The sequence below is a fragment of the Rissa tridactyla genome, chromosome 26 (genome assembly GCF_028500815.1).
Source record: "Rissa tridactyla isolate bRisTri1 chromosome 26, bRisTri1.patW.cur.20221130, whole genome shotgun sequence".
In the NCBI taxonomy this organism is placed as follows: Eukaryota; Metazoa; Chordata; class Aves; order Charadriiformes; family Laridae; genus Rissa; species Rissa tridactyla.
The window spans coordinates 724185-736069 of NC_071491.1; the positions used below are offsets into that span (position 1 = coordinate 724185).

An 11885-nucleotide genomic window follows, 5' to 3' on the forward strand; every position below is an offset into this window, starting at 1 on the left:
CTGTATAAGAAGGAGGGTGCCTACTTTCTGTTTATATCTTTGCTGGGAAAGATTCAGTGTTTTGATTTTATTAGAACACTATTAAAACAGAAACATTCCAGAGCCCCAAACTAAGAGATAAATTCATATTCATGTTTGTGTTTCCCTCTAGCAGAAACACTTGATGGGCAGAGTGTAGCGTAACTGCTTCACTTGTACATTTGTACCTAGCACTTCCAATGCCTCCTCCACCAGATAGTCCTCTATGAGGAAACACTGACATTTAACTATTTTTAGAATTAATCATAATTTAAATTTCCAGATAACTCAGGACCTCTTTGCAGACAAGGAGGATTAAATTTAGGTTCCTAAACAGACATAATTAAATAATGATGTGCTTGAAAGAAAGGGATATTCTTTTCAGGTTGAGGACTCTTGATGAGGTTTAGTGTGCGCCAAACCGGCTTCCTGATTTGCCAGCAAATTTCCTGAATATTCCCAGCCAAATTGCTTAATCTGCTTCTCTGTTTCCTGTCTGCCAAGGTGGCATATTCCCACTTGCCTTCTTCCTGCTCTTTAGCTGTCTTGGTTGTGAAATGGTAAGAGCAGAGCACTACTCTGCAGAGATGACATATCTAGGGACATATCTTGGGACGATTCCTACAAGGGCTGAACACTTCTACCCTGTAGACAATTTCGGTACATGCTACCTTTAGCAAATGCATCTTGTTTCTCTTTGGGTCCCATTGTTCAGAGCAATTCTAACTTCACCAGGAGGTGTTTTTCTGCTCCCCTGTCTCATCTGCTTTTTGATTTTAAACATCTCTTTGGAGCAAAAGTTAGATAACATGTTATCTCTAACATAAGAGAAAGATTGGAAGTACACAGGATATTTATCCTTTTCTAAATCAACCACCTATTGGCCTCAGAAGAAAAGAGAGAAAAAAAAAAAGAAAAAAGTGAATCAGTACATTTTGAATTCCATTCTCCAGGTGAACTTTGTGATATGTATGAACAGGAAAAAAACACCCTCAGGCAAACCGTTGAAGATTAAAGTTAGACCTGCATTTATTTGGGATTTTTCAAAGTACTCGCACATATTGACTTTTGTATTCTCACATTCCACCTCATTTCTTGGTTTCATTCAGCATAGGGAACTGAAGTACCAAATATACATATATTTGTCCACCCAGAACCAGGAAATACAAGAAGAAGAAAACCAGCCCCCTCTGAGCAAGAAATGCCATCTCTGTTTTTCCAACTCTGCTAGTCATCGCTGTCGATTCAGCCTTCCGTTTAGGGAGAGAGGAAAAGTGCTGGCAGGGTGCCGTAACCACTTCACCAGACCACACAACAAAGAGTTAGAGATTCGTGGAGGAAAGCACTATTCTGCTTAAAATAGAGAAATAATATGGTTTTTCTTTCAAGGTCTGGTCCTCTCTGTCGAATTAAAGTGTTTTTTTTCAACTGTTTAGTGTTCAGAGTCCAGCCGGGCGGGGTTGGGCTGGTAAAATACGGTACCTCCAGCGCAAAAGCTCTAATTCCTTTGCCGCCCGCAGCTGTTTCAAGCTATTTTTCACCTGATTTACAGTCCTTTTGCAGCACAAAGAAGAGGCGCTGCATTGTCCCCGAGGAAAATCCAAAGCCGGGAAGTCAGGAAGAGAAGACCAGAAGACCAACGGCAATGGCAGCTCCTCCATCGATCCCAGTCCTTCCTGGTGCTGGGACGGCGGCACCGGAGATCCGGGCTTTTTCCCCTGCGGCAAGTGTGGAAGGTCAGCTCTTCATTTTTCTTCTCAAAACCGGCTGTTTTGAGGCTCAAAAACCACTTGGGGGGGGCAGAGGGGGAGGACAACTCGAGGATTCCCCTTGCCCCGGGGCTGCTTGGCGGTTTTATTTGACTTTCAACCCCAAAATCAGCACCCTTTTGATAGAGCTAAGGTTAGTTTTCATGTGTGGTTTTTTGTTTACTTATTAAAGTTCTTGCCCCACGCTAGCTCTTTGAGCAATAATTAAATGATTTAAAACTCGTTTTGCTGGTTCCAGGGTAGCAGAATCGGGGTGGTTAAAGCTGTTGGGTGGCCGTGAGGCATCTCGGTCATATGTAAAGCACCTGTTGCATGTTTATTTTATTAATTGGTGCTTATTTGCATAAATTAATGTGGCGGTTGGGAGGGAACGTGGAGGGTTTGATTAGTTGAAGGAAGGAAATAGAAAGAAAGGTGTCTTGTTTCTACCAACAGTATAAAAAAGGCTGATTTTTTTTGTTTCCGGGCCACCAGATTCCTAAATGACTTTGTTTAATTTTTGCAGAATATTCATGTCCACTAGAAAAAAATAAAATCTATATTTTGGTTCTGTTTTTCTCTTGAAAGGCCCAATCCTCAGGTCTGGGCCTCCACAAACTCCTGTCCCCAAAGCAGAACGCAGGTGAGAACGTTCTCCTTTGGCTTCTCAAGGCTTGTATTTTTAAAAATAGACCTCAAAGTAACGTTTTGATCTAGCCCTTAACAATTCCAAAGGGAAACCGGCTGCTTTCCGAAATCAAAGATGGGCCTCCCAGTGAGGCCGGAGTCAGCGGCAGCCCTGCCAGCTGGGAGGACTGGGAGTTCTTAACCAAAAAATCCTGGGGGCTGTTTCCTTTTCAAAAAGGAAAACGAGGTGGGATGTTGCAGCGCTGAGTGATTTTTTAATTCCATAGAAAGGGATGAGTTTTGAGCAGTTTGGCTCCGGAGGTGGGGTGAGAGAGTGAGTGCCGGGAGGCAGTGGCGTGTTCACGCCTCCTCGCTGCCAAAGCGATGCCGAAACCGCAGGAATTTGGCAAAATACTCGGCGTCCCAAATCCCCACCGCGGGTCTGGATTTAAACCCCCGCCAACCCCCGGAAAGGCTGGGCGTGGGGATTCCTGCTCCGCGCCGCGTTGCTGTTCCTGATTGATTCTGAAATATGCAAGTTTTGGTGCAAGAAGAGCATTTGGTCCAGGTTCTCCGGCGCCAGGATGGCTCACCGATGCTCCAGGCCACTCTGGCCGGCGGTGAAGGCCTGCTCGGGCGAGACGGCGGTGGCCGGGATGGGCAGGTCCTGCCGGCTCAGCCGCCCCCACCATTCCCCCTGCGCCCACCTCTTCTCTCCCTGGCTCTCCATCCCCCGGCCCACACAGCAGAGGAGCAGGCGAGGGGGGATGTGGGGTTTACGTGGAGTTCCCCCCAAAAGAGGTGGGTCCCAAAAGAGGGAGTGATAGTCCCAAGCAACAGGGGAAGCAGGTGCCAGGTGACTTAAGGGAGTGCCTCAGCGCTCTGGCCCTTTATCTTTGGCAGTTCATGCCTGACTTCTAAATTGGTATGTGATCTAGGGATGGGGAATTGCTCCAAGCACCGAGTGGCTAAAGGAAGGGAGAGGGACAAACCTGGTGGCCTTCTATGAGAAGGTCACAACATCAACAGACAAGGGGAGAGCAACTGACGTCATTTACCTGGACCTGAGCAAAGCCCTTGACACTGTCCCGCATGACATCCTGGTCTCCAAGCTGATAAAATATGGCTTTGATGGACTGACAATTCAGTGGATAAAGAACTGCCTTAATAGCCGCACCCAAAGAGTGGCTGTCAATGGGTGCATGTCCGAGTGGAGGCCAGTGATGAGTGGAGTCCCTCAAGGATCACTACTGGGACCAATCTTGTTTAACATCTTCGTCAGCGACATGGACAGTGGCATAGAGTGCACCCTCAGCAACTTTGCTGACAACACCAAGCTGTGTGAGGTGGCTGACACGCTGGAGGGAAGGGATGCCATCCAGAGGGACCTTGACAGGCTGCAGAGGTGGGCCCATGCCAACCTCATGAAGTTCAACAAGACCAAGTGCAAGGTCCTCCATCTGGGTTGGGGCAATCCCAAGCACTGATATAGGCTGGGCAGTGACTGGCTTGAGAGCAGCCCTGAAGAAAAGGACTTGGGGGTGCTGGTGGACAAGAGGCTCAACGTGAGCCGTCAGTGTGCACTAGCAGGCCAGAAAGCCAATCGTATCCTGGGCTGCATCAGGAGAAGCGTGGCCAGCAGGTCGAGGGAGGTGATTCTCCCCCTCTACTCCACTCTCGTGAGACCCCACCTGGAGTACTGCGTCCAATTCTGGAGCCCCTACTACAAGAAAGATATGGACGTGCTGGAACGTGTCCAGAGAAGGGCCACGAGGATGATCAGAGGGCTGGAGCACCTCTCCTATGAGGACAGGCTAAGAGAGTTGGGGTTGTTCATTCTGGAGAAAAGAAGGCTCCGGGGAGACCTTAGAGTGGCCTACCAGTATCTTAAGGGGGCCTACAAGAAAGATGGTGAGGGACTTTTTAGGATGTCGGGTAATGGTAGGACTAGAGGGAATGGATTAAAACTAGCGATGGGTTGATTCAGAGTGGACGTTAGGAAGAAGTTCTTCACCATGAGGGTGGTGAGACACGGGAACAGGTTGCCCAGAGAGGTGGTGGAAGCCCCATCCCTGGAAGTTTTTAAGGCCAGGCTGGACGGGGCTCTGAGCAGCCTGATCTACTGGAAGGTGTCCCTGCCCATGGCAGGGGGCTTGGAACTAGGTGATCTTTAAGGTCCCTTCCAACCCTAACAATTCTATGATTCTATGATTGCATCAACACACATTTATCATGAGATCCCTACTAAAAGTCCTCTTAATAGGGCAAAGTCTGCTTCCCTGAGGTCTGGCATCTGTGCTATTCTATTCTCCTTCCTTATTCCCCTTGGGAGGTGAGACATTGCTATTTCATGGTCATGACAGCCAAGGCTGGAGGTCAGTTTCACATCCATGACCAGCTCCTTTTCCTTTGTGAGAAACAGATTCACATATGTGTCACCACAGTTGGCACATCTGGCAGCTCTGCTATAAAGATCTGTGTCCCAGCTGTGTGCAAGACCCTCCAGAAACCTCCAGGATTGTTTGCGTGATGTTTTGGTCTCCTTCCATTCAATGCCAAGGTCATAAAAGTCCCCAAGGAGAATTTGGGGTGATTGAACTGGGAAAAATCATTGAGTTTCTTCAATAAGATCATGTCCGTGTCCTTGTCCCAACTGCAGGTTTTTTTGTCTCTCATCTAGTGTAACCCTTACCAACCTCTCCTCTGACCCTCATCCAAAAAGGATCACCCAACTTATTTGTGCCATAGAGGAGGTCCACACACCTAAGCAGCTCCTTCATACTGAGGGCACTTTGCTCCTGATCTTTATGGCCTGTCTCTCCTGGTCATCCTGTTTCAGCCGTCACGTGAGCTGTTCCAACAGGCCTCAGCTGTTTTTGCCTCAAAGGGGAATGAGGAGAGACACGGGGCTCCAGCTCCTCCTGTCTCTGCCCCAGGCTGAGGGCATCAGTGCACGTCTGGCCTGCAGCACCTCAGCTGGGGCACATCTGGGCTGAGAGAAGACTTGCAACAAGCAACCTGCTACCAAGCGCCCATGACCTTGTGTGTGCGCAAGCTTTGCTTCAGCAGAGACGTGCTTGAGGGGATGGTAGATGGCGATGTAAAGAAGAAATGAGGTGCCCACAAGGAGAGCAAACGCTGCTCTCTCCAAGGCTGGAGAGAAACAGAGGTGGACTGTGTAGTCTGAGCAGGAGAGGGCTTTGCTGTTTGTGGTGTCTCTGCAGCCTCTAAGGGGCTGTGGTGGAGGCGAAGCTGGGAAGGAAGAGATGATGTTGAAAATGTGCTTGGATGTGGGCATCCTATGATAACAGCACAATAGAAATCATTGGCCTGATCCATGACTGCAGCATCGAGGGGGTGGTTAAACGATGTGGGAGAGAAGAGCCAGCAGAGTTTGAGAGGGAATGCAGATGAGTGGAGACCCTGGTGTGATGTGCTTTGTATTCATGCACTGCCCAACATCTACTGGATAGTGCAAGGACACACCTTACGTCACAGCAGTGGTGGGATTCAGTCACTGGCCCAAAAGCACCGAATCTGTCTGAGATGCCCTGGGTGGTGCGGGTCACACAACCAGTATGAATGGGGATGGGGTTCCTGTACAGGACCTGTGCTGTCAGTGTCAGGTGCATGCAGTTGTGTTGGAGACCCTGGCACCTCCCATAGCACTACAGGCCTCTATTTGGGGATTAAATTAAGATTTCGCTGGCCTAAGTTAGGTTAGGCAGTGGAGGGATGCACATGAGACAATTGCCATTACACTCAAAGGACATGTAGGAAATACAGGTGAGGGTGAATACACTTGTCTTTTCCGATGCCATGTGAATCCATGTGGTTAGTTGCAGACTTCTGTAGGCTTCCCTGGACATAAGGAACAGCTACAGGTTCAGTTATAAATGGAGACATCTGCAGTCATTTTACCTCTCCAGAGAAATTTCCCATCAGCCCCCAAGGCGATGCCCCCGGATGCTGCCCTGTCTCTGTGAACTGCTCCATTAGAGCTTGCAGTTACCAGCGTGCATCTTGGTCACCACTGGCACCTCCAATGTAATCAGGTGTTTGTGTCTGAGCAGCTCATTCATGTCCTTCATCTTCATTAATTACCATGGGACCTGAGAGAAGCAGCTCACATGCAGGAGCCTGTTCTGTGCACACCTGAAGGGAGGCAAGAGAAATCCCACATCCTGGGAGTTTGTGGCAGGGAGCTGAGTCCCCTTCTAGCCCCAGCTCTACAGACCATGAATGGGATGACGCTGTTGACTCAGATTAATCCCTTCCCTCAGCAGCTTTAAAGGAGATTCCTCCTGGTCACTGTCTTGGTTTCCTGTCGAAGAGGTGAATCTCGGACTTTACTCAGTCTCTGTATGGAGAAATGCTTCTGTTTGAAAGAAGCGTCCCTGCCCCGCTGAGGGAGGGAACATCAGGGATTGCTTCAGCCTGTTTCCCAGCAGGTTCCCCTGGACCCCCGGGGACACCTGGAGGGATCCCCAAGGGGGTAGAGAAAGGGCTGCCTTGGGCTGGTCCTCTGCGTCTGAGCTGGGCTGGGCTCCTGGGATGGAGGGAGCTCGTGGCAAGCGGGCAGCGCTGCAGAGAGACAGCTCTGCCCAGGAGCAGCTCCTCTGCCAAGCGCAGCAGGGCTGAGGGCACTGCCTGCAGGCAGCGAGGGGAGAGGAGAGAAGAGAGAGAGATATTACAGGCACTGTGAAGTGGGAGACGCTGAGAGTTCACTGGCGGAGAAACATACACAGTCTTTAACACGGTAAGTCTTTGGCTTCAGGGCAATACTCTGGTGTCCTGGAGGGGTCTCCTAGAGCTCTCACATCTTGCTGCTGCTGCTGGCATCTGGCAGGATGGCTCCCAGGGTTTCTTTATTGTGGAGAAGGAGGTTTGCCTGTGGCACCATCAGAGGGCGAGGGCGTGAAAGCTCCCTTCTCCCAGGGATGAATGCAAGGGTGGGGAGCCATGTGTTCAGCCAGGGGTGCCCAGGGCTGTCCTTCCAAGCAGGGTCCTGTACCCCAGGGGGCTGTGTGCTGGGGCAGGGACTCTGCCGCCTCCTGGAGTCAGCTCTCAGCCTACCCAGGGAGCTCCCCAGAGTGCTGTGGGGAGAAGCTGTGGGTGGAAGGTGTGTGCAGGGCAGGGTCCTTCCACAGCTGAGAAGGTGCTGCATGAGTCAGAGCTGCCCACAGCTCCACATCATCCCAGGGCTTTTGCAGAGGATCCTTATGAAGATGGACATCAAGGCAACATTTACCCAAAATTGAAGGAGTCGGTGCTTTGAGTTTTCCACTCTTTGATGTCTGAGGCAGGGGGCAGTGGGAGATGGGAATTTATTTCTCCACTCTGGTGAAGGCATAGAGACCCCAGTTCTTTTTAAGACTGATCTGCTCCTGCACATGCAGAGATGCCCCTGGGCAGTGCCCTGCTGCCAGGAGGGGTCTGCAGGGCAGAGCTAAAAATGCAGTGGGTGGGATGGGGTCTGTGAGCACAAAGAGGGAGGAGATGTGGGGACAGAGAAACAACTGCTGTCAGGGGCAGCTCTGGGCAGCAGAAACATGGGCTGGGAGGTAAAGGGAGCTGCTCCCAGAAGTGCTGTGGGAGGGGGGGCATTCAGGCACCTCCGTGTCATCGCCTGAACTGCAGATGCCTTCCCTGGAGCAAGCCCCTGACCACCAGCTTCCCTGGAGCAAGCTCTGACACCCAGCAGAGCCTTCACCTCAGAGGCCATGTGGTCCACAGCATGCGTTACTTCTTTGGCAGATGGACCCCTGATAAGGGGAAACTCCTGAGTACCCATCTGTTTGTTCCTGTACTGCCTCCATTAACAGGAGCATTGGGGAATTTCTCCATTTTTCTCATCCTCTTCATGTTGCCTTGTTCCCAGCTAAGGTGGGAGCTCTGAGCAGTGCTGTTTGCAGGGCTCAGTGAGACAGCTCTTCATTCAGGACATACCATCTTTAGGACGTTCAATTATTTCCCGGGAGGGGGGCCTGCCGTGCTGCTGGCTGTCTTCCGGAAGGGTAAAGCTCTCCCCTTACATCTCTGTGTTATCTAGCAGAGTGTCCTCACTCTGCAAAAAGGGATTCACAGGACCCAAAGGGTTTCTCTTGGAGACAAGCGGAAATACCAAGGATTTCTGCCTTAAAAATACCACTCACTGTGATGGGGCAACTAGAACCAACCAACCGAAGCAAAATCCCCACACCTCTGGTCTGAAGGTCAGTGAATTGGGAGTGACAATGCTGACAAGCTCTTTAATAGCACAAGTGGATTTCATCTAACATCCCGCCCAGTTCCTACTTATCTACTGTTGTAGGTAGAACTGACTCCTCCAGAACCTACGGCAGAGCCCCCTGCTCCTTGGGGCATCCTCAGCCAGCACCCACCAGAGTTCACAAAAGGGATGAGCCAAAGGTCTTTCTGAAAAGGGAGAGTCTATTGGGGGGGAAGGCAGGGGTGTTTCCATGAGAACTGGAATAGGTTTTGCTCTTAGACTTCTACACTCGTCACTGCCTTTTCCTCCTACAGCAGGTTCCAAAGACAAGAAGAAACAGATGTCCAATGGCAGTTCTGTCACCCTGTTCCTCCTCCTGGCATTCACAGGCACACGGGAGCTGCAGCTCTTGCACTTCTGGCTCTTCCTGGGCATCTACCTGGCTGCCCTCCTGGGCAACAGCCTCGTCATGACAGTCATAGCCTGCAACCACCGCCTCCACACCCCCATGTACTTCTTCCTCCTCAACCTCTCCCTCCTTGACCTTGGCACCATCTCCACCGTTGTCCCCAAATCCATGGCCAATTCCTTTTGGGACATTAGGGATATCTCCTACAGAGGATGTGCTGCACAGGTCTTTTTTGTCTTTTTCTGTGCTGCAGCAGAGTTTTATCTTCTCACCATCATGTCCTATGACCGCTACGTTGCCATCTGCAAACCCCTGCACTACAGGACCCTCCTGGGCAGCAGAGCTTGTGTCCACATGGCAGCAGCTGCCTGGGGCAGTGGGTTTCTCAATGCTGTGCTGCACACAGTCAATACATTTTCTATACCACTCTGCCATGGCAATGCCATAAATCAGTTCTTCTGTGAAATGCCACAGATCCTCAAGCTTGCCTGCTCAGACTCAGACTACCTTGGGGAAGTTGGCCTTATTGCGGTTAGTGCCTTTTTTTCTGTTGGGTGTTTTGTTTTCATCATGCTGTCCTATGTGCAGATCTTCAGGGCCGTGCTGAGAATCCCCTCTGAGCAGGGACGGCACAAAGCCTTTTCCACGTGTCTCCCTCACCTGGCCGTGGTCTCCCTGTTTTTGATCACTGCCATGTTTTCCTACCTGAAGCCCCCCTCCATCTCCTCCCCATCCCTGGATCTGTTGATGGCAGTTCTGTACTCGGTGGTTCCTCCAGCAGTGAACCCCCTCATCTACAGCATGAGGAACCAGGAGCTCAAGCATGCCGTGTGGAAATTGGTGACTGGATGATTTTCAGAAGCATTAAAGTGTTTGTCTTTGACATAGATGGAAACATTTGACAGGATTGTGATTGAGTAGCAATTGAAAATTTAGCAGTGATTTGAGATAGATTAAAAGATTAAGTTTTAGCAGCACTTAATCATTATCCAATTTAAGGATTTACAGGATGATTTAACAAAATAATTGAACAGGGACTAAATTACAGAGTTGAAAATGGCAAGATTCACACCAACTTACTACAGGGTGTCCCGAATCAATACATACAAACATAAGCACAAACATACAAACACATGCCGCTTGAGGAGTCGCACGCATACCCACACCTGAGTTTTTCACTGCTAGGACCAATGGTCCTTTGCAACGGGCAACTCCAGTGAGCCGACAGGTGCCCCTCCTATGCGCACACAGACAAATATTTGGATCCAGTAAGGGGTAAGAACATCCACAAGATTAGCAAGAGCGAATGTGTATATAATGTGTACATAGAGAAGTGGATGAAAGAGTTAAAGAGCCTATAGTTAAAATTTCCCTCTTCGAGTTCAGAGTAAATACAATGATTTGGCATTCCTCAGTGGGCGATAACTGGGACTCAATTGGAATTGACTCGCCCTGGCCTTCTAATCCTCAAGGTGTTTCCCTGAGCAGCATCCCATCTCAGGGGAGATGCTGGCCATGGTTGGCTGTGATCCAGGAGAGTTCAAAGGGTCACGCTAGAATCGCTGCTTACGGAGTCTGAGATAATTGACTTTTGTCAGGTATTTTTCTGCTCCAGACAAACTCGGACTGTGGGATATTCTAGTACTTTCCACAAGTTGTGCAAGTCCAGAACTTGGTAGATCAGCAAGTTTTGGTATCACCTCCCTTTGGGCCGTAATCCAGGTACAGATGTACCATGCTCTCAGGGAGTGATAGTCCCAAGAGACAGGGGAAGCAGGAGCCAGGTGCATTAAGGGAATGCCTCAACCCTCTGGCCCTTCATCTTTGGCAATTCATGCCTGAATTCTCCATGGTTGGCATATGACCTAGGGATGGGGAATTGCACCAAGGACCGAGTGGCCAAAGTGGGAGGGGGAAGCGGGGTGTTGGACTACCACTGTCTTCTGCAAATCACTGGTAATGTACCTTTTTAAAAGTCCATCCCATCTTCTGTAGTTTTTGTTGATTTTAGTTGTGGATTTGGGGTTTTTTTACTTCGTTTGTCTTTTTATAATGTTGTCCACAAAGCAATGTCATTATTCGTGCCATTTCCAATTATGTATCTATCCTGCTTCTGTGTCACCCACAGACTGTGTAAATGAGGAGCCGTGGCGTCTGTGTGTTTAAACAAAATAAAGGACCTTCCAGTGACTTGTTTGTCTGAGAGCCTTCTTTTGAGACTTTCGCCAGAGCCGCAGTGGCAGTGCCTGTGTGAAGAGATGAAGAGTCCCAGCACAGCAGCACTGCCAGGGAGAGTGTGCACTCGGTCTTCCCAGAGCCGCTCACTTTCCATTTTGGCGCTCTTCTTCTGTGCTCTTGTGTTGGTGTAAGGCCCATGTGCTTTTGAAGCTCGGTTACAGTCCTGCAGTGTGGTGGTCCTGTGACCACAGACAGGGACAGGCAATGGGCACTTCTGTGGCAAAGCTGGCCTCCATAACAGCTTTTCCATTCTACAAGGGGATCTACTCAGAGCACTGCCTGAAGGCTTAAGTCTTCTTCCAAGGTTGCTCTCAAGAACATGCCCAGGCAAACACCCCGGAGAGAAAACATCAGTGGACAGCTAAAGGGTGTGGGTGTGCAGCATGGGGACACATAGCAGTGTCCTCACACAACCTGGGTCCTGGCAAAGACATGAAGGACCAGCAGAGTAGGGTCTGATCTATTGCCATGTGTGCTGGACACCCCAGGGAAGCTGCTCCAGGGCAATCATCACTGAGCAGCAAATAACAACCACTGTTTCCAGCACCGGCCTCTTAGCCCAGCTCAGAGAGGTTCTCTGTCCTTCCATGGAGAGACACTGAATGACTGGCCCAGAAGTCCATGTTTGCATTGT

General features: G+C 49.9%; 1 protein-coding gene across 1 annotated transcript; it reads left to right on the forward strand.

Annotated features, from left to right (window-relative positions):
• Nucleotides 1-8944: 8944 nt before the first annotated feature.
• LOC128901570 (olfactory receptor 14J1-like) lies at nt 8945-9865 on the forward strand. Its single transcript, XM_054183652.1, has one exon. It carries the CDS (start codon nt 8945-8947, stop codon nt 9863-9865), a length of 921 nt encoding a protein of 306 aa, XP_054039627.1.
• Nucleotides 9866-11885: the final 2020 nt, after the last annotated feature.